At 37.6% G+C, this 26,900-nt stretch overlaps 1 protein-coding gene across 2 annotated transcripts in view; it reads left to right on the top strand.

Annotated features, from left to right (window-relative positions):
• Positions 1-1,056: 1,056 nt before the first annotated feature.
• Positions 1,057-26,900, top strand: part of HEATR5A (HEAT repeat containing 5A) — a 78,306-nt gene continuing 52,462 nt past the window's right edge. For both annotated transcript variants that reach the window (XM_026086472.1, XM_026086471.1), the window contains exons 1-8: positions 1,057-1,085; positions 12,975-13,221; positions 14,301-14,512; positions 18,882-18,990; positions 19,516-19,665; positions 19,949-20,120; positions 22,545-22,705; positions 26,011-26,266. In XM_026086472.1, the coding sequence (XP_025942257.1) occupies positions 13,096-13,221; positions 14,301-14,512; positions 18,882-18,990; positions 19,516-19,665; positions 19,949-20,120; positions 22,545-22,705; positions 26,011-26,266 (1,186 nt within the window). In that variant the 5' untranslated portion in view covers positions 1,057-1,085; positions 12,975-13,095. The remainder of the gene's footprint in view (positions 1,086-12,974; positions 13,222-14,300; positions 14,513-18,881; positions 18,991-19,515; positions 19,666-19,948; positions 20,121-22,544; positions 22,706-26,010; positions 26,267-26,900) is intronic.

Raw genomic sequence — 26,900 nt, 5'->3', positions numbered from 1 at the left:
TGCTTTGGAGCCCCAATCTTCTCCAAAAAGTATAATGAGTGTCTGTAGGATGGAGTGAAAATCAGGAGTCATGACAGATTCTGATCAGAGCCAGTTATAAATCTTAATGATATCAACTAAGCTCCTGAGCTTTTCGAAATAGCTACCTTAAAAAAAAAAATCTGAAGTGTTTTTTTTTTCCAGTGAGACCAGTTCCTGGTTGCTCCTCCATGATGCTGCATGCCAATTTTCCACCCGCAGGAAAATACGGCTTGGCAGTCCTGCGGAGCAAGCCTGTCGCACCAAGGGAGTACATGCCCCACCCCAGTGCCCACCCGCACCAACCACCTCTTTTAAATCCAGCTTGGTAGCCTGGTGCTTTACCGCTTTTTGCTGCAACATTATGATAAATAAATAAATAGAGTGATCGTTCCCAGCCAAGAAAGCAGTAAGGTTAACCTCTCCGAAGCCATAAAGCTACCACCAGCGCCTCCCCTCACCCCAACCCTGCCCATACCCCTGGCACCCTGGTGGCTGTAGGGCCAGGAAGCCTCCCCGGGGGAATGTGGGACACGGCTCTACCTCAGGGGCTCTGTCTCCTCCAGCAGAGCTGCGGCGCCCTCCGGCCACCCCGACATCTTTCCGCGGGGCTGCGGCTCCAGCCGGCCGGCCGGGGCTCAGCGCCGGCCATTGGCACTGAGGAGCGGTGCGGGCCGCGTGCCAGCGGGCCGTTGACCGTTAGTGCTGAGGAGCGGCGCGGGCCGCGCGCCAGCGGGCCGTCGGCGCTGAGGAGCGGCGCGGGCTCCCGCCGCTCTCGGCTCCCCCCGCCCCTCCGCGGCGCCCTGCTCTGGAGCAGGGAGGCGCGCGCCCGCCACCGCGGGCGCTCGATGGCTCCAGAGCCGATTGCACAGCCCTGAGGCGCGGCACCTCCCGCCCCCTGCCTGCCTCCCGCCCTCCCCGCGCCGGCGGGCTGCAGCGGCGGCAGCTTGGCCGCAGGTCCCCGTCGCCTTGCCCTGCCCCGGAGGAAGGCGGACGGAGCCGTGCCCCAGCCGCGCCGCGCCCTGCGGAGCGCTGCGGCGGCTTGCGGCGGGCACCGCGCCGGCCAGGTACCGCGGGCCGGCGGGAGGAGGCGGAGAGCGCCTGTCCTGCCCCGCCAGCAGCCGGGGCAGGCGGGCGCGGGGCGGGTGCCAGAGCTCTCCTCGCTGGGGCGAGAGGAGGGGGGCGCTGCTGGGGGCGGCGGCCTTTCTTTTCTCTCTTCACCGCCGTCTCCCGTCGGTGGGCGCTGGGCGCCCAGGGGGAACGGGCAGCTCCCTGCTACCACCCCAGGCTAGGGAGGGGGCGAGAGGGCTCCGCACCCGCGCCTTCCTCCCGCCGGGCGAACGGGAGCCCTCGGCAGCCCCCTCCGGGGGGGCCGCGAAGGCCCCGAGGGGGGCACGGAGCTGCCGAGGGGCGGCGGTGACCCTAGAAAAGTAGGGTGCCAGGCTGCCCCCGCGGAGCGGGAGAGCATGCCGGGGCTTGGCGAGGGGTTGTCGCCAAGGCTGAGGGAGGGGACGAGGGGCCTCCCGGGTGCCCTGGCCGCCGCCTCACGGCCCCCGGCGGTAGGGCGGCGGCAGCGGCCCGAGCGCCGCCCGGGCAGAAGTGCCGAGGCGAGCCGGGGACCGCGCGGAGGGGCTGGCGCTGTCCGAGGCCTGCGCATGGGAAGTGCTCTATCGCCGCTAGAGCCGTAGGTGTTTATCGGTGAAAGAGCAGGGGGGCTTCCCCGCTGCTCGGCTGGTCGAGCCGCCTGAGGGGAGGCTGCTGGGGGGCCGGGCCGGGCCTCGTCCCGCCCGCTCGTCTCCTGGCTCTTCCGAGGCAGTTTTTACTCAGTGAAGGAGGAAGAGAAAGGTCCTTTCGCGGAAAGGACGAGGAAAGCGTGTTACACAATTACCCCATAGTTTGTCCGAATGTCGTCGCCCCGGGGGGGGGAACCGTTTCATTTGAATTTCGGCCGAAGTTGAAATGGGATGCGGAATAGGTGAGGCTGGTTATTTGCTTGGGACAGGTTGATAGAGATACGAAGACTGCAGGGAGGGATTTGGCATTCATTTGCAGTGAGTATGCAAAGTTTTGGGGGATGCTTTTATCTTTTAATAAATCTTTTTATTTCAGAATATTTTGGGGGAGAAGGTAGCAGTATTGGAAATTCTAGTGTAAAAAGTGTTTTTTGTAGGCATTACATTTTGAATTCTTAGCCGTCCAGATAGAACAACTAGCAAGGCTAAACAGTACAACTGGTAGAAGCTTTACAGGGGGATTTAAAACCTGACTCTGAAGCTGCATTAGTGCTATTTTTTTTTGAATGAGGGAAAGAGAAACAAACATCTTAAGTTTATTCAGAACAAGAGTAAAGTGTATAGAGATATGTAGGAGGAAGGCAGATAACGTTATAAAGGGAGTTTTTTTGCTGCTATACATGAACTTTGATATTTTTGGAAGTTTGGATTAATTATTGTATCTTTGAGTCTGGATTTTGTTTTAATAGAGCTAAATGTTTATAGCTGTGACCATGAATATTTTTCCTGTCTTCACAACTAGTCATGCTGTATTACATGTTTTGGTGTTTTCCTGAATGGTATATTTCATCATGATATGTAATATTCTCACTTAACTCATATATGAAATGACAATCAAGACACCAAAGATGATAGATTACTTCTGGTTATGTATGGAAAGAAGTTTGTTTGTTTTCTGTTTCCTGACAGTTTGACATGATAAAAAGGAGGGTGGGAAGGGAAGCCAGTTTAGTGCTACAGTACTTTCAATATACTGAAAACTTGTGTTTGATTCCTGAACAGAAGATTGTGTTTCTTGTCAGTTAAGTATCTGAGTTATTAACTAGTTCATTAAGTTGTACCCCAACATGTGAAGAGCTTGTTAGTCAGTGCAGGATGATCTTGTATGCAAAAATTCAGAACCTCTTAATTGAGCAGAGGTTAGAAATACCTTCTAACAAAAGTGTTTTTCAGACTGTTTGTGTATTCATTTTTTACCATTATAGTTTTTAGTGTCTTTAAGTAACTGGTACTTAAAAAAAAAAAAAAAGTAGTAGTATGTGTACATCTACATCACAAACCAAAAAAGCATGGAATCTCTGTGTACTTATATTTGCCTTGAGCTGTTTTGGAGTTTTCTATGGGAAGCAGACATCTAAAATATCCACAGAATCGATCATCATGGGAATGTACGTCAGTGATTTATGCCTTGATAGTGCTCTGTGATCTGCCAGACAGGACTTCTGCAGAGTCTGCACCTGTGAGGGATTCTGCTGCTAATTTTCTGTGTTGGTGTATTTCAGTGCAGTTGAAGTATGTGACACTGTAAAGTTAGCCTTGTACTGTGATAGCCATAATGATTTTCAGGAAAAATAAGTGTACTATTCCAGAATTTTAGGATGTGTTCTGCAAAAATGTATATGTGGTTTAATCTAATGATAAGCTAGGCTGTGTTCAGCATTTTCTTTAATGGAAAATCGATAACTAAAATCAACTTGCACTTTGGATTATTCATATGTGTATATATTACCTGTTACAAGTCAATTTAATGTTTTGTTAAGAGTTGAATTTTGCAAAACGTATATCATTGTGATAAAAAAGTCAGTATATTCTATTTGATATATTGTCTATATTAGACAAACAATATTATCATCATCAAGAAGAAAGCTGTGTTCAGACATATACTGAAATTATTTTTAAGATTTAGGTGGATTTTTTTACTTTTATGTCATGATTTTAATGTGGTTCCCTTGCTATAGCACCATTTTTCAAACCAACAAAGAAATAAAAACAGAGCTTCTATGCATTTTTATGCTGTCTGAAATTAGGTATTGCTTTCTGAGGTTTAGTTAACTAAATTTTTGCAAATTTTTTTAACTCACTTTGTCAGAATCAGACTTGACAGATATGCTACTGTTTTTCTGACTGCTAGAAGCATTTATTAATTTTCAGTTTGCCAGGTTGCCTGTAAATAAATAATGATCCAAGGTCCTTGTAACAGAGCCAAATATATTATTTCACTTAAAATTTCAGAAATGAATCTAACTAATATTCAAGCATTGTGGGTGCTAAGGGCACAGAGAATGCCAGTGCTGCCTGCTGTGGAGTTCAGGAAATGGCTGTTTTTAATTTCTCAATAATTGGACGTAGCTGTTTCTTTGTTTTCTGGAATAGTTCTTGTCATGTAGAGATAAAGATTGAAGTGACAGTAAGAAGCTTGAAAAAAAAGTGAATGTATCAATACTATGAATGGTTGTCTTTCAATATCTGAGTTTTCAAAAATGCGTTGAATACTTTACATGGCTAAAACAGAGATTGTGTTTCCAGGCACGTGTCTCAGGGTTTTTTTTCTCTGATTATGTCAATCTTTGTTCTCAAAACTTTACAGAAATTATTTAGTGTTCCTAGAGGACATTGTCTTGTCATTTCTTTCATACTTCAGCAAATGAATATTGTGTTGTAATTCTTATTGATGTCATCTGCTTTATGTATGAGGGTTGTGGTTGGTCAAATTCTCTGTATGACTATTTTTTAAAAACAGCAACCACCAAACAAGGATTCCTATRGATTTCATTTTAATTTTTATTGTCATTAAGCTTTGTTGCTTTTTCAGATACTGAGTGATTCTTCTGAAATTTGGAACTCAATAATAACATTTAATATGCGTTTTGCTGCATCTGGTTAGGAAAACCAGTAGATTGGAACTGTTTCTAGGGGAATAAACAAGTACTTTGTATGAGCATTATTGTTCAAAAAACACCAAAATACAGCCTTTTGTTTTGCGACATAGATTAAAGTAGCTGAAAAATTAACAAGAATTCTGTCCGAGTGACCCGATCTACATGGAATGTGCTCTGTACATGGATGTGAGGATCCACTTGAATTACATCTTTAACAAATACCTGCATATATGGTGCCAAATATTCATTGATAGATGCATAATTTTGCTGGGGCAACTTGCATTCTTCCAGAACACTGTTAAGTAATCAGCCTGAAATAGAGACATACTGTTTCAACATCTCTGATTTCAGAAGCATGTTTCTATGCAGATATAATGTATAACGTAAGTGCAGGCTGTCCCAGTCTGAAATTGTCATCAAAAATTAGGGAAAATGGATGGTGTTGTATTGATCTGTTAATTTTGTTGCTGTTAGTCAAACACATTGGTAAGATTCTTGATTGTTTTTAGCTGTTTGGAATAAGCATGTGATTCAAGTGCATACGTATCTTTATTTAAACTAGAAGATAGCTTAAGTTGTAGTGGAATTGAATCCCTTCATAATACAGAATATGCATTAAAATATATGAGTACTCAGCTGCAAGGTTTACTTTCTCCTGCATGTTTTTCACATGTTAGTGCACTTAAAATCTGCARTTCAGATTTAAAGTTCTTTTTGATTTAAGTCTTATAATCTTGGACATTCTCCTCCATGGCCTAACGTTCTTTTTCTGTATGTTCTGTTTCGTGTTCTTATAGAGACTTTCTCTCGTAACCTGTTCTCTCAAATGGCTGTTGAACATTACAATTGCATCCTCTCTGTGCTTGACTTCAGGTTTCCCTCTGCTGACTGTAACATAACACTGTAAATTATCCAACATTCTCATGGCAGGATATTAATTTCAGACGAACAGCTATCAAATCAATTTAGTGCCAGGGAGTAGCTTCATTCATATGCTGAGACTGATTATTCATAAATTGAAGCATGTGTCCATGCATTTAAATACTGGGTTCTTGTTTCATAACCACTTCRTAGTCCTCCTCATTAAAGAATTAATCAATTCAATATACCAGTTCTTCTGTTAAAGAAATGGTCGGTGTTCACAGGATTTAATTTCCTCTTTTTTTTTCTCTCTCTCTCTCTYGGGGGTGAAATGCCCTAAATTTGCTCATATATTTTCTTTGAAATAGCATATAAGAAAGCAGTGAAAGGGCATATGAAATTCTCAACTCTTTTCTGTTTAGTGAGAGGACAAGAATGATTAACACTGCTGAACCCACACTGATCACTTTGTACACAGTTTATGTTGGGATGCAGCAGTTACCTTACATTTCTTTGCTCCATAGAGCTATGTGAAGCAGTTAAGGCTTCAGTATATACAGAAAAGGCATAGGTTGGCCTAATGCTGAAGATCCTGCCACAYGAAGGATATTGGAATGCTAAGATACTAATGTTTTACACTTTTATTTAACTTTGTTTTCTCCTACTGAAGATTTTGTTACAGACTTTGTGTGTGTGTGTTAATTGAAAATAGTTTCTGGAAGTCAATATGTAAACAAAGACTGCCATGTCTGGATATGCCCACTTCAATAGTGTTGCCAGTGTTTAAACTTCAAGCTGATCTGAACTGGGATTTTAGTTCTTGGCATTGAAATAATCAGAATTTATTTCTTATCAAATTATTAAGATTCTATCACTGGAATTTATTTAAATTAGCTGCTTTCTATGTGTATTATAAGTCCTGACTAAGTTACAGCTGACAAGAACTCAATCCTTCGTTCCGTGGGCAATCAGATCTCCCTTCTGTAGTTACTGGGAGTTTGTTCCTACACTTTTTGTCTTCTCCACACCTCATTGCCTCCTTATGTTTGCCTACTAGCGTAAAAGATACACTGTAATTATTGGGCTTTGACTTTGGGATATGTTTCATTCATTAATAACTGAATTTGGCTGGTGTTTTAAGTTGGTTGTTGGCTCAGAGAGCAATATGAAACATCATACTCAATTTCTCTTGTCAGAATTAAGCCTGAGGGAGTTGGATAGTTTGTTTTGAAAACATTCTAAATAGGTATGTGTAAGTGCTTAAAATAGGCTTGAGCATTGATTATCTTGTCCTACAGTTAGCTCAGATGCATGGGTAACGATCATCCCATTAAACTTTTAAAGCAGTGCTGCAAGAGTAAAATTGATTAGAACTGTTAATGACCATAACTAAACATGTCAGACTGGAAGACCTTCTCTTAAATATATTGGTTCATTTCTAGATAAGTGATAACAAAACTCACTTCTTACAGGAAAAAAAAAATCCATGAAGTTGCAGTCATTTAAAATATTGCTGCTTTGCAGTGAAGGACAGCTTGAAGCTAATGAATGTGTGGTGTTCTGTTCTTTAGAAATGTGACGAATATGACATTGATTGTACTGTCAGTACAATGAAAGCTGTTATGAAAATACTGGTAAAGAGTAACAGTGATAATTTGTTAGAAGAATAGTGTCCTTTTTACTTCTTTGCTAGATTAGTCTTTGGGACAAAAATGATCCACAGTTTTGTTATATATATGCTTTATATCAAATTTAATACAGAATGATTTTAATACTTGTGAAATTAGAAAAATGTAAGTAAATATTATTATAAGTTATTACAGCACTTTCTTTTCTTCATTATGTAGTAGACATAGAGGACCATTGTGTACTAGATCCCCAATGGAGTGTTGTGCTCAGATAGGTCAGGTTAGTCAGATTTTTGTTCGGAAATCTGTTGCTCTTGTCAGAGAGAAACAAACTGCTGGAACAGAGAGAGAGATACAACCCGGCAGGGGGAGAAAAGAAGTCTGTAAATACCTACTTGATCTGTGTGGTAGGTTCCATTACTGGTGACAATCTTCCTTGAAATGATGAGTCATAATTAAAAACTTTTTTTTTTTTTTTGAAATGAGAGATTGGTTAGGAATCTGCTTTAGTGCAGATAATCTTGTTTTTAACATAGAAGCAAAATGTGTTGTAGGGTGGAAGGAAGGGGAGAAAAAATGAAGCTTTAAAAAAGTAAAGCATTAAGTTGGCACTGTTGCTCATAACTATAATTTTCAGTTTATTAATTTCAGATTTGTGTCTTTCACTTTCATGTGAAAGAAAGACAACGGTCAATGGAGTACCTCCTTCAGATTTTAAAGTACTAGGAGGTTAGCACTCTCAGAACAAGCCTGATACACATACTGGATCTGTTTTGAATTTCAGCTTGGTTTTTGGCTCTGTTATAACCTTTTAATGGGTGATCTGTTGATTCTTGTATTTTAAAGCCAGTTGCTATAGGCAGCTATTCAAAAAAGAAAAAGAAAATGACTATAAGGAAGTCCCCTTCTCTCTTTTTGGTGTGGTTTAGCAGATTTTTGAAACTAAATTGCTATTGCCTTTTTAGTGTTTGATTCACCCCATATTCCTTTCAATTTATAGGGTTCAAAGCATTCCTTCTAGCGCTTGTTCTAAGAGTTTTTCTGAGCTCTTTCCTAAATCAGTCTTAAAATTCTGCTTGCCAAATTGACAGTCAGGAAATGAAAAATATTTCATTAATAATGGGTAGGAACAACTTCTGCCTTGGCCAATAAATCTTTGTGACAGTTCTGCAGCATAATATGAATGTAAAATAAACTTAACTCATGGGAAAAAGAGGAATTTTTGATTGAAGTGCTCCTGTAGCACTGATGGGAAAATAAATCTCATAATTACTTCGGCTATCTAAAGACAAAAGCAAAAGGATGTCACATCAAACTAACTAGAAAATTCATATCTTACATTACTATATATATATGTATTTTTTTTGTATCAGCCAAGTTTGCCTTTTTATTTCTCTTGATGGCATGATATGTGGTTCATTCAGTAAAATTTCACATTTATTCTCCAGATTCCTTTTCTAGATTGAGAAGGATGAAAATAACATGGGGGAGGGGGAAGAAGAGCATCAAGGGACTATCAGATAATTCGACAAGTTTAAACATAGGTTTCACATGAATATGGATGCATCTTTCCTTTTTAGATTGTATTTTCATCAGTTTACTCATGGGTGAGGGGGACCAAGAAACTGCCATACCAGCAACGGCTGGGCTAAGACATCGTCTGCATCATGCTTGCCTAGCCCAGTGCATGGCTATGTCATGCCTCTAATTAGAGCAGAGTTGCATCCATGTCTGGACTGTACATAATTAGGTTTGATATTTCCTTCTGCATTTAGAAATTGCTTAGAACATTTTATATGAATAACAAGGATACAATTAATATTAATCAAACCGAGCTCCTCTCCACATTCTGTGCTTATGTTCTGTTATGCATGTCACTTAAGCACCCTACACTGGTCTCCAATCTGAGTGCAAAACCAGTATACTGTAGTGGAAATTTGTTTCCCTACATTTTCCCCTTTCTTCTTAGAAAGTTGCACACCTGTGCCCCTTTTTAAATTTTTTTTGGAGCTTCATAAATATTCGTGGTGTACAGGCTTACAGCTCAGTAAAAGGAAGGTCAGTAGGTGTTTTGAATAGGGTGGAAAGTATTCTGTTTTGTACATAGCTTCATGGAACCAGTGTTGGCCTTGTTGGCTGACACTGGAAAAATCATGTCTGTGACTGCTGCACTGGCATTCTCATTTTCACAGAACTAAATCTTGAATTATGAGCAATCAACCTTTGTAATTCAGAACTGATACAATCTTTCCTTTGAGAAATGTTAGTATTTCTAGTTATGTTAGCAAGTATTCATTCTAAAGATCATCAACTACACCTTAATGTTTTTCTTTTTTTAATTTAGACTACTCAAATCCTAAAATGTTTTTTGCAAATGCGCGCTTATACAGTAGAAGTATCACACTTAGAAACATGCTACAATAATAACTTCAGTGGAACAATATAAACTTATACCTTTGCTGATTAACAAGAAGCTTCCTATATGTTGAGTGTGATTAATAAGCAGGATAGTTGATAAAATGTAGAATCATCCAGGTTGGAAGGTCCCTTAGGACGTCATCTAGTTCAACCTTTTGCTCAAAAAAGGGTCAACCCTGAGTTTAGACCAGGTTGTTTAGGGCTTTGTCCAGTCCAGTCTTGGAAAAACCCTAGGGATGAAGGTTCCACAACCTCTCTGAGCACCTGTCCAAGTGGTTAATAATACTTATAGTGAAAAACATTTTTCTGCTATCCAGTTGGAACCTTCCCTGTTTCAATTTATGATACTTATTTCTTGTTCTTCTGCTATGCACCACAGTAGAGAACCTGGCTCCATCTTCTTGGCAACCTCCTCTAATGAAGGCTGCTCTCAGGGCCCCCTAAGCCTTCTCTTCACCAGGCTAAACAAGTCCAGCTCATGGACTCTTCTCATGTGCTGGTACACAGGCTGTATGCTCCAGCCCACTGACTATCTGTTGTCCTGGGGAGCCCAAAGCTGAACACAGTATTTCAGATGTGCTCTGAGTGCTGAGTAAAGGGAAATAATTGCTTCCTTTGAGCTATTGGCTAGCCTCTTGGTACAGCCTAGTGTGCTATTGCCTGGACACACTGGGCAGTCACTTAGGACAGCTGTGAACAATCCTGTATATCCACCTGCCACTATTTTCTTTAATATTCTTGTTTAACTGCACTATGCAATATTTAATGAGATTAAATTGTTGTATAGCAAAAGGTAAAAAAATTTTGAAAGTGTTAGTAATCATTTCAATTTCTGCTTTGTAGCAGACCATAGAGAAATAAATGCAGTACCAGCTATTTCCTAACTATCACTGTCAATGGAAATAATGGTTGGGAAATATTTGGGGCTTATAAATATTGCACATAAAGATTTTAGGAAAGAAGTGTAGATTACTTTGAAATCCACATGCRCTTTTTATTTGTTTTCAGCTTTGTTCTTTTAAAGAGCGATTGGAATGTGGTTATTTGAAAAATAGCATATGTCCTGTATTTGGTGTCCTGCCAGACTAAATTCAAGTTGGGTGAGGTTTAAAAGGAAATGTTTTTACCGATTCATTCTAATATTAAAATTATTTCTGGAAGCTAGGAGAATAGATTGATAATCCTGATGCCCTGTTGTATCCTTAGTATTGTACATGGATTTTTCAGAACAGTCAAGTCCCCTTTGCCAGCTCTGCTGGATGTTGATTCAGACGTGAATGCTATGACATTTAAAATARTTTATGACTTAATGACAAGGATATGGTCTTTTCATGATAGCATTCCACATTCATATGCTAAATATTTTGCATCTATCCATTTTTAGAAATATTAAAGTAACATAGGTCTTACGAAGGCATTGGAGATATCTTCTAAGAAAATAACTATGGTATACTATCTGAGCTTGCACTTATTTCATTTTAGAATTAATCTGAGTTAACAGAATAGAAACAAGAAGGGTGGTTTCAGTAGTGAAATGAATCTAATTGTATGGTGAATATAGTGGGTCTGCCCAATTGAAATGCAGCATATGTGAAGAGCTAATAATATTTATAGAGCTCCAGTTCTGTACCTTTTGGGAAGTTACTAACTGATAAAATGTCAATATGCAAGATTTTGGTATTCTTGTTTTCTGTAGAACAGATATTTGTATCTCATGTTTTTTTAATTATTTTTTGTGTTAATTCTATTTCTAGGAAGCTGTGTTCTTGACATCCTTTATCTAAGAGAATCTGGAGAGGAGAGAGTGTTTTTACAATGGGGAGAAATTATCTATTAGATAAGTCAAATGCCAATGTCTGACATTCATCTGGGTTCTTTTCGGTTTGGAAAAAAGCTGAGTTGTAATCTTAACTCTGTAAATTGAATCAGTTGCTGTTGGCAGGTGATTTAAAGATACTGGAGATTGGGACATGCCTTGGATAAGAAAGAAGATTGTGTGACCTGTACATGTGACTTYTACACTCTGCAGCAATGAAACTCTGCTCAAATATTCAATGAAATATGTAATCCTACAGTTTCTGTAGTATGCAGAAAAATGTGAGGAGGATGAAGTTAACTACGGTGTGTGTGTTCTTGGAGTGAGATAGCTAGTAAATTGTGAACATCTATGTACCTAAGCAAATTAAATATATCTAGGTATAATTACCTATGTATATTTATCTCTACTTGTCATTTTATAGAGTGATACATTGTCAAGCTGCCTGCTATTTCAGGTAAATTTAAAATGACAGTTCATTATACTAAATTAGATGTGACTAATTTCCTTTGTGAGTAAATTTTGTATAAAAACATTAAAAACTTGTAGAGAGCAAAGAAGATAACTTTCTGCTGTGCATTTGATGACAACCAGAGCACTGAATTATTTAGCATTGCTTTGTATTGCCCATTTACTGTTTGATAGATCATTTTGCACTATAATATTGTTACTGCATAGGAAAAATGTGTGTTCAGCAGTCTCAATGACCTTTGGAAAGGATAATTTGTTTGGGAGTTTAAAATACGATTGGCATTTTACCAGATTCTCCTTGACTATTGTTGTTTGAGAAACCTACTGAATATCTGTCAAAAGCATATTTTGTAGTTTGAAGCTCTGTGGCACTTAAATAGGAAAAAAAAAAAAGTTATCTTTAGAAATATTTTTTCATCTTGATTTCCTTTTAATTATGTCCATCTCCAATATGGGAATGCCTGAAATAATGTGAGAGAAAATATAACAACTGTTACTGAATTTTTAGTTTTTGAAACATCTTTTTTTCTTTTTTTTTTTTTAAAGACATCATTAAAAGTTTGTTCATCAATGAAGTTATCTTGTTTTATTGTATGCCTTGCTTAGTATTGAGAATAAATAAAGCAATTGAATAAGGTATTAGCATTTATACTTGTGGAAGGGGATTGATCTACATTTGGAATATAATTAACATGACTTCTTAGGTTTAGGTGACTTCCATTGCTGCACTTAATTCTAGTTCATGAAATTCATTATTTTGGCGGCTGGTTGGTCATTACTTTTGGATAGATGTTTGAGCAGAACACCTCTTCTTATGCAAAACAAGATGCAGAAAAAATGATAGTTCATTGAAAACTTATCTGATGCATTTTGAAATATATTTGACTTTAACTAGTATATTAAATCAATACCAGTGTTATCTCATTTCCAAGACCCTGAAGTATTGCTAAAGCCACCTGAATAAAACTACTGTATTTGGGGGAGAAACTTTTAAATTCTTTTTTGAAAATCTAATTTTAAAAAGCCAAGTATGAATATGGTGTGATTGCTGACTTTCTAGTATCTTTTTTTTTTTTCTTTTTCTGTCTAGATGTTCAAACTTCTGATTCAGTCACCATGTATTAATGAGGAAGAAAACCTGACTGATTAACACAGTTCTGTGGTTTTTTTATCCTGTGGTGCTTGAGAAGTGGTAGGGAAATTCCCAAGGAATGGAGTTAGCTCACAGTTTACTACTTAATGAAGAAGCATATAATCAGCTTGGTGAATTTCAAAAAGCAGAGTTCATTTTTGAATGGTTACAGTTTTTGCAAAAACTTTTACCAGTGACTAGCAGAGTAAGTATAATGCAGCTTGAGAAGGAAAAAAACATATTATAGAGATATTTTTCTCTTATTTGTTAATTTGTTTAAAAACAAAGAACAGTATAAGCTTTTTTTTTTGCTTTGTCTTCTGCATACACACAATGAAAGTTTGTTCAGTGTTAGCAGTAATTTTTTCTAAATATTACAAGTTTTTGGTCGCTAGCTTTCAAGTGAGAGAGCCACTTGTCTGATAAAAGGAATTTGAGAAATTACCATTAAGTGATCTTTCTGAAACCCTGATCATTACTGCAAGACTTTGCAATACCGTGATGAAGAATGACAGTCATGCTATCATGGCATAATTATTTGATAGCTTTCTAGCAAAAAAGAATGCAACATCTTTCTCTCTTTCTCTCTCTTTTTTTTTTTTCCTAATCAAATGATAGATCTGTGTCCATTCAACACTTCAGTTCTTAGGTTCACTGTTGTTTTATATCTATTAAGTAGGATATATAGATATTTAACACTAAACCAGTCTAGATAGTACTGTTTAAGATATATTTATGTTAATTGTGTTAAACTAAATAAAATGTAGTGCCAGCTCTTTTTTTTTTAAGAGAACAAAAAAAAATTGAGATAATATCAAAGTAGAAAATTATTTTATTAAGCAAAATATTTTTCTCTTTAAATCTCAAGCATCTTGAAACTCTGCTAAAGTTCTGCTTTACTATTTATATTTCCATGAATGTTTACTCTCTGTGTTTTCCCTTTTTAAAAAAAAAGGCATTAAAAAAGCAAGAAATTGCATTTTTCTTTTAGCAAGATATAACTATTCCAATGCCATAGGGAAAACATTTTTGAAATGGTTCYGGAAAGAACTGTGTTCTGAAAAATATGGTTTCGTGTGTGCATGTAAGAATAATGTAGTCACATTGTTCATATTACTTTTCTTTCAGTAGAAAGGTGTAGTAAAACTTTTTAGTAAGAATGTCAGAGTATCAGAATAGTAATAATTAAATTAGGCAAAGAGGTTAAAGAGAATTGTCATTAATTATCTTTACCTAACTTTGAAATTTAACTGAAAGCTAACTGTTTACTGATTTTATTTCCAGGCTGATATAAGGGAAAACCAGAAGAAACTGGTTGAACAATTGACTTCTTTATTAAACAACTCACCAGGACCTCCTACCAGACGGCTTGTTGCCAAGAATTTAGCTGTACTTTATAGCACTGGAGACACTTTTTCTGTTTATCAAACAATTGACAAATGCAATGAACTCATTCGGAGTAAAGATGATTCACCAAGTTATCTGCCTACAAAACTGTAAGTGTATATATATATTTTTAATCCTAGACTTCAAATCCAGTAATAACAGCAGAGAGAGATACACCTGAAAAGAGGTGAAGGTAGGGGAGGGTACGGTCCCCCATTTCTGCCAGTTGTGCAGTGCATGCTTTGTATCATGTGACACAGAAGATTTGGAAGGCTCCCTGATTAGCATCATTATTGTGGGTGCATCCAGTTCTAAAGAGTAATTTTTTTCTTCATTATTACATCTCTAAAATTTTCAGAGAATGGGTATTATAAAGAGGAACTGAGCTAATCTGAAAACTGAAAGCAAATTCAAATTGCCTTCAGGGCAGAATTAGGAGTGGTTTAGTACTTGTGTAGCATTTCATATATCACTTTGTGTGTCTTTACTGGCAATTTTTGGTTAAGAAGTTCTGCTGAATATTGTGAATAAAGTAACACTTTACAATATAAATGGGCCTTGAGAACTTAAAATATATTTTTCTTCTTTATTTAGAAGTTTCCTGTTGTGATTCACATAAACATAACTGAAAAATCGATCACATTAAAAGGTGATTGATTACTTTTGAAGTTTTTAACACAGTTAAACTGGGCAACTTGGTGGCTGATGGGATTCAGCCTAGACTGCATATGTTAGACCAAATTTGATTTAGCAACATGTTTAGTGTTTGGTGTGTCCGCTGGAAAAAAAATGCCTTGAGAGTGATCTGAAAGCTAAACTAAATTAACTTACTTACGAGTGTGAGTATGTTAGACTTGTATGTATACACTGTCATTCAGAACTATGAATGACTATAGTATGCTTTAAGGTAATAAGGTGAACTGAGGCCAATTTACTCCTTATGTTTTTGTTCAATAAGGTGACAAAAAGAGCTGACAATACCTATTGTCTTATAGAAGAACCCATGCTATACATCCAGTTAAACAAGCACTGCTTTCTTTTTACAAAAAGATATGGAACATTTTTAACTTATTTAACATTAGTAAGGGGAAAAAAATCTACCTGTGTGATAAATCTGAGTTCACTGCTGTAGGATAAATTTTGAAACCAGGAATGTGGTGATATTAAGTACTGTATATGTGCAGCAGGAACCAAAATTGTAGGAGACAGTTGGTGAGCTCCAGCCAGACAGTTGAAAATCGGGCCAGAGAGAATACCAGCAATGAGTAACAGAGTATCATGGGCAGGTATGTGAAAAACAAGAAGTGGTAAAATTGCTGAGAAAAGCAGTAAAACAGACTAATACAACTCCAACTACAAAATACAGTTACTGGATATACTTCATAATCCAACTGGGGAACTGGATACAGTTGGTTAGAAACATCTGAAATGTCTATAAACAAATGCCAGAAGCTTAGCCAACAAAGTGGAGTAACTTGAACAGCTATTGCAGGATATGAAACCAATTCTTAAGAGGATAAAAAAAATACTATGAATAACATTCATGCCTGTGACAATGTATATCTTTCACCATATTCAAGAAAATAGGAGATAAGGGTGGAGATAGTAAAACATGACTGTGTATTAATGATGCAGTATATAGATAGAGTGAGTAAGAAATAAGGGGTAAAAATACAAGTAAAACATTGTTTGGCTTTGGAGAAGAATGACAAACTGAGATAACCTTCTATGMTGGAATGACTGGCTGGGTAGATGAGGGGAGAGCAGTGGATGTTGTCTACCTTGACTTCAGCAAGGCTTTCGACACCGTCTCCCATAACATCCTCATAGGTAAGCTCAGGAAGTGTGGGCTAGATGAGTGGACAGTGAGGTGGATTGAGAMCTGGCTGAATGGCAGAGCTCCGAGGGTTGTGATCAGTGGCACAGAGTCTAGTTGGAGGCCTGTAGCTAGCGGTGTCCCCCAGGGGTCAGTCCTGGGTCCAGTCTTGTTCAACTTCTTCATCAGTGACCTGGATGAAGGGACAGAGTGCACCCTCAGCAAGTTTGCTGACGATACCAAACTGGGAGGAGTGGCTGATACGCCAGAGGGCTGTGCTGCCATTCAGAGAGACTTGGACAGGCTGGAGAGGTGGGCAGGGAGGAACCTCATGAAGTTCAACAAAGGSAAGTGCAGGGTCCTGCACCTGGGGAGGAATAACCCCATGCACCAGTACAGGTTGGGGGCTGACCTGCTGGAAAGCAGCTCTGCGGAGAAGGACCTGGGGTTCCTGGTGGACGAGACGTTGACCCTGAGCCAGCAATGTGCCCTTGTGGCCAAGAAGGCCAATGGTATCCTGGGCTGCATCAGGAAGAATGTTGCCAGCAGGTCGAGGGAGGTGATTCTCCCCCTCTACTCAGCCCTGGTGAGGCCACATCTGGAGTACTGTGTCTAGTGCTGGGCTCCCCAGTACAAGAGAGACATGGACCTACTGGAATGAGTCCAGTGGAGGGCTAGTAAGATGATGGAGGGATGGGAGCATCTTACCTGTGAGGAAAGGCTGAGAGAGCTGGGCCTGTTTAGCCTGGAGAAGAGAAGGCTGAGAGGAGATCTTATTAATGTGTACAAGTATCTTAAGCGATGGTGTCAAGAGGATGGGGCCAGACTCTTTTCAGTGGTGCCCAGCGACAGGACACGAGGCAACGGGCACAAACTGAAACACAGACACTTCCATCTGAACATGAGGAAAAACTTCTTCACTGTGAGGGTGACAGAGCACTGGAACAGGTTGCCCCGAGAGGTGGTGGAGTCTCCTTCCTTGGAGATATTCAAAAGCCGTCTGGACAGGGTCCTGTGCAAGGTGCTGTAGGTGACCCTGCTTGAGCAGGGGGGTTGGACTAGGTGATCTCCAGAGGTCTCTTCTAACCTCAACCATTCTCTGATTCTGTGATATTGTTATATATCTGCAATTGAACTCAAAGTCAGATTTGCATATGGGATAATATCTGTATAACATAGAATGAGAGACATGCTATGCAAATAGCTTTGAGTAATGTATCTTACTAGCAAAGTTAAGGTCCAGGCACTCCTGGATGTGATACTACTGATTTGTTGCTAGAAATTTCCGTTCAATGCTGATGGAAACTTTCATACAACACTCAAGCAAACAGCAGTACAGCCAACCATGTGGGAGAGTTTGCAAGTTATACCATAATATAATAAAGTAGTTCTGGAAAATTTTTTTGTTGAATATTCCTTCCTTGGATTAGATTGTGAAATGTGTGCATATACATATATAGGCTTAAAACTAATTAAGGAGAGTACCTGTGACCATCAAAGTAGTTAGACATTGCAATTGCAATTTTATGCCCAGCCACACACACCAAAGCAAAATTTAGTGCACATCGACAGTTTGGATTTAAGTTGGACAAAAGCAATAATGAAAAATGTGTCTTTGAGGAAAACAGGATTTTGGTGTGATAAGAGATAAGGTTATTGGGTTTGTTTTTCTTGCTGTATTTTGTCACTTATGGGATGACTGTTAATATTACATAAGTTTTTCTAATTGAGAAAGTCTTCAATATGGGATTTAAGAACTACTTGTGGAACATTTGAGTTAAATTGGGGAATAAGTTAAATGTTGTTTTCTTGAAGAGATGCTGAACAGTGTCACTGGATATACAGCAAGTCTGACCAAAGAGTAGAAAGCTGATTAAAGATGTCATTTCTCTTCTTGTATTCATCAAATAAATCTGGTTAGTTTAGATCTGTCAATAAAAAAAAAAATTTGCTTGAAATAGTTTTTCAAAGGAAAAACATTCTTTAATTAAACAATTTTTTTTCTGTTATTTTATTTTCTTTGCTCAGTACTTAATACTTAGCAATTTTTGGTTTTTGCTAAAGGAATATGCCTGTAGGCATACAGAGCACACAGACTGCAGTTATCAGTTGTTTTACCCAGAAACTAACTACAGAATCTTTTTGCAGCAAAAAGACATGGGTTTGAATTGAAATTAAAAAATTTTCTTAAAGGTGTTTTGTCATTATTTATTATTATACTTAGATGCTAGAGTCTTAAGTCCTGGAGCATTTACAGCTTTCTTTTGACTTTCTAAATTGTGAAAAAACCTGTCTCTGGCTGCTTCTAGCAGCATTTGCCCCAGCACAGTGTCATAGACTGCATGATGCAAGGCATGCTTATTTAGGAATTTATTTATAAGGCTTAAAAGTGGATATGAAAAAGCGTTTTATTGGGGGGTGGTATTATCTGAATTTTTGTATTATCCAGGTTACTTTCTCAATTCCAGCATCGTTAGTTCTCCTAGAGTGTGAGTGTGTGCCACACACAGACCATTTTTTTTCCTTTTAATAATCCACTTACATTTCTGGGACATTCTATTTACTTATTTTGTTGTTTGCCCATTGATTACATCAATCTTTTCAATCCTTTTCATCTGTTGTTGCATTCATTTTCACGCATTTTTGGATTTGTTTTGTTTTAGTGCTGCGGTGGTATGCTTGGGCTATTTATACAAAAATTTGGGAAGAATTTTGGGAAACAGTTTTACTGACACCGTTGGGAATGTGCTTAAAGCAATGAAGAATGCAGAGGTATTGGAACAGCATGTTTAAAAAGACTGGAAAAATAATATGATGTTTACTGTTAGTAGCTGGGCCAATGAACAGGAGAAATTGCATGATACCAATATATGAAAAAATTGTGGAAAGTCATAGGATAAAAATCCTCAATGTCTAAATTCCAAAAAGGACTACAAAATGTAATGAATTATGACTACAAAAGGATGGATCATAGCTATTTTCAAGCTGCTTTCATGAAAGAACTTGATAAATGAGAATATTTAATTGCTTTTATTAATGAGAACATTTGTGCTCTGGGTTTTACTTTGTATTTTCAGTATTAAACTGCCAGTGAGTACTTTCCGGTAGAATGTAGAATTATTATTTTCACTTTGTTGTAGTGTTGTAGAACAAGTTATCTGCTTTAGCTCACTTCAGCATAAATAGATCTCTAAACAGTAAAAAAAGACCCAATTAAGCTGTTTCAGTAATCAGCGTTTTATATTTCCAAGGAGCTTAGGGTTACAACTTTAACACTTCATCTTTTTCATTTTTTAGTCTCAAGGTCGTTATGAAATCATGCTTAGTTTACAAAATATATTAAACGGTTTAGGAGCTACTGCTATCCCATGTCACCGAGATATTTACAAAGCTGCCCGGTCATGTTTGACAGATCGATCCATGGCAGTCCGCTGTGCTGCTGCAAAGGTGAAGTGCTCTATTAATTGTTTTTATTAAGTAAGCTCCCTAAATAAAATTCTGTTTTAATGGATGATAAACACAGCACTAAATATATTGTTTGCTTATTATATTACTTTCTTAGACATTGCATTGGCAGCGAAAATTCAAGTCATTTTGGTGTGAAGCACCATACTTATTTTATTAGGGAGAACTCTGGGTATTATGTTGCAAGCTAAAATCTGTATTGAGTGCTTTTTCATATTATATCAAAATATTTATCTTAAAGATTTTTCTTTCCCTTTTTGTCTAGTGTCTTCTTGAACTTCAGAATGAAGCAGTTTTTATGTGGAGTACAGACCTAGACAGTGTTGTGACCCTGTGCTTTAAATCCTTTGAAGGTTCCAATTATGATGTACGGTTAGCAGTTTCAAAACTTTTAGGCACGGTATTGGCTAGAGCTGTAACAACTAAACAAACAACAGGTAAAGTATATATTTTGCTTGCTGACTGCTCATTTGTTAAAAAAAAAAAAAAAAAAAGAAAAAGAGAGAGAGAGAAGTCAGATGACCAAAAACTCTCAAGTTCTTTTCAATCTATGAGTAAACATTAGATTAGAATGTAAACTCCATCTGGCCGTTCATATCTCTGGTTTGCTCTTTTTTTGCAACATTTTTCTTATATAGTGCTGTGCTTTTAGTTGTGTTATTCAATGTATACACTTATAAGATAATAAACAAAGCAAAATTATTTGGTAAAATTAGTTTCTGTGTTACAAGGTTGTCATTGTAGGAAGAGAAGTTCCTAGCCTCGAGAATTTAAAGGCAAGATACAGCTCAGCAATGTAGAAAACACTAAGATTTGAGAGAGTGACAGAGGTTTTGCTGACAGACTGTAATTGATCCAACTGAAGCTTTCTAGGACAAAGTTAACGTCTGCAATTCTTGTTGTCATTCAGACTGGAAGTTCTCAGTCCAATCTTAGGAGATCCAAGCTAAATATCTAAATGTAATCTAAGTGAAATATAGCAAGACACAGAGTGTGATTCAGATTCTTTGTTCTGCCTTTAATGGCTTCAGAAATTACCTTCAGTGCAATAAGCAGTAAATGACAATATCTCAGAACTTTAAGCCTAACTTATTTTCAAAGCTTTCTTAAGTAAGCCTTATTTATTTCCAAAACTCTTGAGGCTTTGTATGTGCATCAGAGACTTTAAAGTCATGACTTCCAAAGTATTTTTCTAACAGTCTCTTTGAAGAGAATTATTGTGTTAGAGAAAACAATCAGCCCTCATCTTTTTCCATTAAAAATGAAAAAAAATACTCTAGCTTCTTTATAACCTCGGTATTTTTCTTTAATCCTGGTAAACAGTGCAGTTTTATGACCTTATCTTAGCACTTTAGTAATAGAAGAAGCTCATAACTGTTCAGCTGAGTATTTTTAGTGGAGGAAGCACTAGGTCAGGAACAAGTTAGAGCTAAGTGAGACAGAAGCCAAGTGGAGCACAGAAAGGGCTGGGGAAGAAATGGAGGAGCAATATTGAGAAAGAAATAGGTAGTCCTGAAGTTTCTGCTCTGCATCTGATCACCTCTTGAGATTGGCTTTTTTCTTTTTTCTTTATTTTTTTGGTCAAGATTATCTTAAATCTTCTCATTCTTCTTCTCATTCCATACTTGAACGAGAAAGTAAACTGTAATGAAAATTTTAGGTCACTTAGTTTGCACACTGCAGCCATCATGCAAAGTTTGCACACGCATGTCCCAGCATATATTTTAAACAAACTTTCTATCAGGAAATAAAACAACAAAATAGAAACTAGAAATACATAATTTACCTAGACAATTGTAAACATTTTATTTTTCTCACCATTATGGAGAGTCAGTTTGATAATAAGGTTGAGATGCTTCTGTTTGTAAGAGAACCTATTGCTATGCCCTTATCTGATGAAAAAGAGTCACAGCTGCTAAAAATAATGTATTGATTCTGAAAGATCTTAAAATTTGTGGTAGTATTGCCCTTGTGCATTAGGGGTGCTGTTCAACTCCTAGATGAGCAATTTTCAAATTGGGGGCTGCACCCAGCTGGCACCATATGGTAGTGAATAAGAAACTACAGAAAAATTCCATATGAACTTTTATCTTTTCATTTTCCCATTTCCTTTTTATTTCTCTCTATTCCTCTGCAACAGCAACTGAAGTTATGGAGGGAGAAAGATACTTTGCAGTGGCTGCAACAACATCCCAGATAGAGCTGCACTTTCTTTTTCCGAGGGGCCAGATTTGCTGGCTTGGGCGAGATAGCTTGGAGCAGGGCTGTGGGGAAAGCAAGAGAGAGAGTAATAAACTTCTGGAGGAGTGTAGGGTATTGGGGACATACTGACAGGACGCTGTGAGGGAAAACTCTAGAGTCAACTGATTAGCTTTGATTAGCTTGTAGGTAGGGATGTAGGGAGTTGGCTAAGCATAGAGGAAAGGTAATTATCCCTGGGTAGAGTTTGGAACTGATTTTCTTTGGTGGTAAGATGGAATGGGGCTTTCATGAAACTTAGGTTGCAAGCAAAGCTTTATTAGAGTGGGGAGGAATAGGCCATACAGACTGTTTTGCAGAAGCAAAGATGGTGGTAAATGCTGAGGGAGGGTGTATATTCACACATATTAGGTGATGGTTAGGTGATTATTTATAGCTGAAGCAGAAAAACTTGAGTACATTGTTCTGGCTCACAGGAGCACTGGATCCTAAAATCTCTTAGTTTCAGTTAGGAAATTATGCTTTAACAATATTTTGATTTGGCTATGCTACTCAATTTGTGCAAATTTTTTTTTTTTTTAATGATTAGAGTTGAAACTTTCCTTCTAAAATGTAAAATGTTTTACAGATATATTCTTCTAAATGTATACACCTATTCTTAGCATCCACCAGGCAAAACTTTCACAGAATCTCTCTAGAAGAAGCCATGGAGCTATTAGGAACTGGATTTTTACGTGGAAGTTGCGGATTTCTACGAGCCAGTGGTGATATGCTGAAAGGGACTAGTTCAGTCAGCAGAGATGTTAGAGTTGGAGTCACCCAGGTTTGGATTACATTAATTGTGATTTTCTAAGATTGCCAAACATTCCTGTAACGACTGTTTTGCTTTCCATATTTCTCTTATTTCATTCTTTTTCTTATCTGTGATAACATGATTTATAATAAGGATTTTCATCTTCAGGTATGCTAAAAAGAAAAAAAAAATCTGATGTTGCTTCTTTATCTAATAGTTTGAAATTGTCCAGATGAAATATGTATTGCTTGTGAAAGCTTCTAGTAATATAAATTTCAAATAACTCACATAAATTAGTTCCTCAAAATATTTTTTCATTTAAAACTTAACGAATACCGTRTGTCTACAAACTGGGAAGTTACAAGAATTACAAGAATTCTTGGCGGCTATTTGCCAAGAAAATGCATGCCAGTCTCCTAGAGTCTTGTATGTACACAGAGCAGTTTTATTGTTTTTTCAAGAGTAGATATTTCAGTTAAGCATTTTGATTACTTGTTACTGGTTTTGGTTTGTCTCCTTTTTGATGTATGAGGTATAATTGATGGTGTAGTTGATATAATAGCACCTGTGCTAGAGGATTTGTACACTCCAACTGTACCATCACAGTTAAAGCAGTGTGATGTGTTTATAAGCAAATACTTGAGGAATTTTGTGTATATCAGTGCCTGTAAGTAAAAAAGCACTTGCATTTATAAAATATATTAATTATTATGTGAATTACAGGTTGTTATAAATTAAAAAATCAGGAAATATTGAAGATGACTTTTTAAATATGGAAGAAGAATTTATATTTGATCAGCATTCAGCCGTTTTCAGGATGTAGTTCAAGATGTAGCCAGAATGTCAAGGGAAAGTGATTATTCCTCTTTATTCGGCACTGGTGAAACCATCTTGGAGTACTGTGTCCAATTTTGAGCTTCTCAAGGACATTCATATATTGGAACAAGTACAGTGGAGGGCCTCCAAGATGGCTAGGGGGGTAGAGTACATGATGTATAGGAAGAGGGTGAGAGAACCCCTAAGAGTTTGTTCAGCCTTAAGAAGCAAAGGTTACAGATCTTTACTGTCTTCAACTAGCTAATGGGACTGTATAGAGAAGATGGAGGTACACTCCTGTTGGAAGTGCACGGTGATACAACAAGAGCAATGGACACAGGCTGTAACATAAATTTTAGGAAAAGCTTTTTAAAGTGAGATTGCCCCAGGAGATTGTGCAACCTCCCTTCTTAAGAAGACATTCAAAACTGATTTTTGTGTAATATTTACTACTTTGAGTAGCATGATTAAAGTCTTGTATAATAGAGTAAATATACATGTATAATATTATACGCAGAATAATCTACAGGCTCCAATCAAAGTAAAGATTTCTATATCAATGTAATGATTATGTTCTGAGAGTCTGCAAGTTAGGAATTGGTGTTAAAAACTGAATAGTATTTTATGTATATATAATTATATATTAATATACATTATATCTCTTCCGATTTCATATCTCAAAAAATATATTTCCGTGGCATCAAGCAAGCTTAAATTTAAATACTGAAATTGAGTCAGCARCTGCAAGAGTGCAGATTTTTACAACTATCAAAATTCTCTTTTTGTGCATATCTGTATTTATAATCCCTTCCCAGGTGCACGTTTTAATTGTGGCCCCTACTTCATTTCATTTATATCCATCTATTTAGTTTTAAACCATAAGAATTTTCTATGTAAATGGATATACTAACAGTTGAGTCTTGAGCCTGAGGAAGAAAATACTTCTTGTTTAGTTTCGCGGAGAACTGTAAGCACACAGATTCCACACCCAGAACCTACAGAAAAATTTTCCTGACTCTTTTCCTGAAGGATACATTTAGAATTAGAAAGTAGTATGTTTAATGAGGGGATTATGGGAATAGAAATTGAAAGGCCCTAGCTAAACTCAACTATACTGTTAAAGAATTAAACTGTTGATGGCATTGTACTTTAAACAGAAGAAGTAATTCAGAAGGAAATGCAGGAAAACTGAGATAGTATACAAAGGCTTGCAGGAGATAGACTTATCTTATAAAATCAGTTTTACATATGCCCTCTAATTGTGGTCAAATACAGGCAATCATTTGTGCTATTTCTCTTTATTCTGATTGTCTGCATTTCTAAATTAGTTTTAAAAACAAATATCAGAGTAATTAAATTACCTTAACTAGCTGTAGCAGTATGACTCTTCGTAAGTCTATCCTGTTAAATTCCTCCATTTTCAAATCTGTAAAATGAGGGTAATGTACTGGTACATTATGAAGCCTAAGTAATATTTGTCAAGAGCTATTAAGTTATTGAAAAAAAAATTGTTTTATCCAACTGCTAGCATTTTTGTATATCCAGAAGTTGAGTTCTTTTTTCTCCATCCACAAGTATTTTGCTGGGAACTCTGAGAGGAAAAAAGGGAACTACAGTGCTTCATCTCTTTTTACATGAATAATTTAGTTGTTGATGTTAGACATGGGAAAAGTATGCATTGGGTAAATACTGAAGTTTGATGGTGCTAGTAAATGTGAACTTTCTTATGAGGAATTTTGTCTGTTCGTTTGCATAGTCTCACTTTATTGTATTCACTTTTCTTCATGATAGCAAATCTATTCATTAAAAGCAGAATTCAACACATACACATGGAAGACATTTGTAAGGGAGTGGAAAAATAAATGGTCTTGTGGTGATTAGGTTTGTAAAATGGCTCTGCATTCTTTCTCTTTGCTGTGACATCTATAGTCTTTTTATGGTACCTTCATTGCAAGGCAAACAATTAAAATTCACTGAAATGAAGAGCAGTGCATGGGGCTGCAAATATTCCCTAATTCAAAGCCTATAATAACAAAATTCTCTCAGGGTTGTGTGTTATACTTTTGTAACATAGTAGTTCTTAAAATGCATTCATATATTAAATTCGGGTTTCATGTGCAGAATATTAAATAGCTGGAAGCTGTTGTTCAGTGAGACCAAACACAATGTTTTACATAACAAGTGCCTGTACAGGGTGAACTGCCATTTCTCACACTCTGAAATGAAGTAAAACAGGCAAGCAGCTTGAATTAACTTACAGTCAAACCAAGCTGCAATATTGCTAGTACAGTTTTAATTTGTACTAATTTAAATGATTTAGATAGGCAAAAAAAAAGCAGCTACCTGAAACTGAGAACATATATGATTTATGGATCTATAAATGTATAAATGATCTCAGTTTAATGACGTTCTAGTAGTGGCAAAGTGCAGGGATCAAAAAATATGTACAGGGGATAGCTAGTAGTGGTTTTCCAGATGGTATTACTCTAAAATATGACTTCTTTTCAAATCTCTTTCAGGCATACGTGGTATTTGTCTCCACGTTAGGAGGACAATGGCTTGAAAGGAACTTCTCTGCCTTCCTTTCCCATATTCTAGATCTCGTGTCTCAGTCTCACCCTAAGGCTATTCAGACTCAGATGGATGCTATCTGCTGTCGCCACTGTGTTTCATTTATCCTTCGAGCTACAGTAGGAGGCCTTCTTGGGGAAAAAGCTCAAATTGCAGCTGCCAAGGAGATTTGTCAGGCCATCTGGAAATTGAAGAAAGTTGTGGGTATGGGTCTAACAAGATTATCTGTTCAGGACTCTGTTTTTCTTTATTTAAGTGATTGTTTGTCCAACTTCCTAATCCAGAGACTGCAGGAATAGAAAATCTAGTGCTGACTTATTACCATAATAATGTAGCGGGCTTCTGTTGGGTGCTTTGTTTTTAATTCAGGCTGTTTACTGATTTGTGTGTGTCTGTGTTTATGCATGCCCATACAGTCACGTATGTAAACTTAAAAAACCTTCCCAAGCAACATCATTTCGATAAATGATAAATATAATAAAACAGTAAGTATAATAAAATAAGTATAGGCAGTAATAAAAAATATACAGTATTATAAAGTAGGTTGAATTGGTAGTTGATATGTGACTAGCCAGATTCTGCCTTCCTGTTCAGTGCAGCTGACGCTACTGATGGTTCAAAAAAGAAGAATTTGTTCCTAATTGACAAAGCAAGCATTTCTCCTGGAGGAAAAAGATTGTTTATAGTGCAAAGTCCTGTACACAGCTTCTACACAAACTACTGCTCTCCTAGCACCAGCCATGTTGTGTCTTGGTTAAATATCTAGGAATCTAAACTGACAGTAATTTGTATTTCAAAAGGTAAACTTGCACAGAAAAGGATTTTCTCTCCCTCTCTC

The sequence above is a fragment of the Apteryx rowi genome, unplaced genomic scaffold (genome assembly GCF_003343035.1).
Source record: "Apteryx rowi isolate R43461 unplaced genomic scaffold, aptRow1 scaffold_695, whole genome shotgun sequence".
Lineage (NCBI taxonomy): Eukaryota > Metazoa > Chordata > Aves > Apterygiformes > Apterygidae > Apteryx > Apteryx rowi.
Note: the sequence above shows the minus strand (reverse complement) of the source record. Positions and strands in the feature narration are given on the sequence as shown.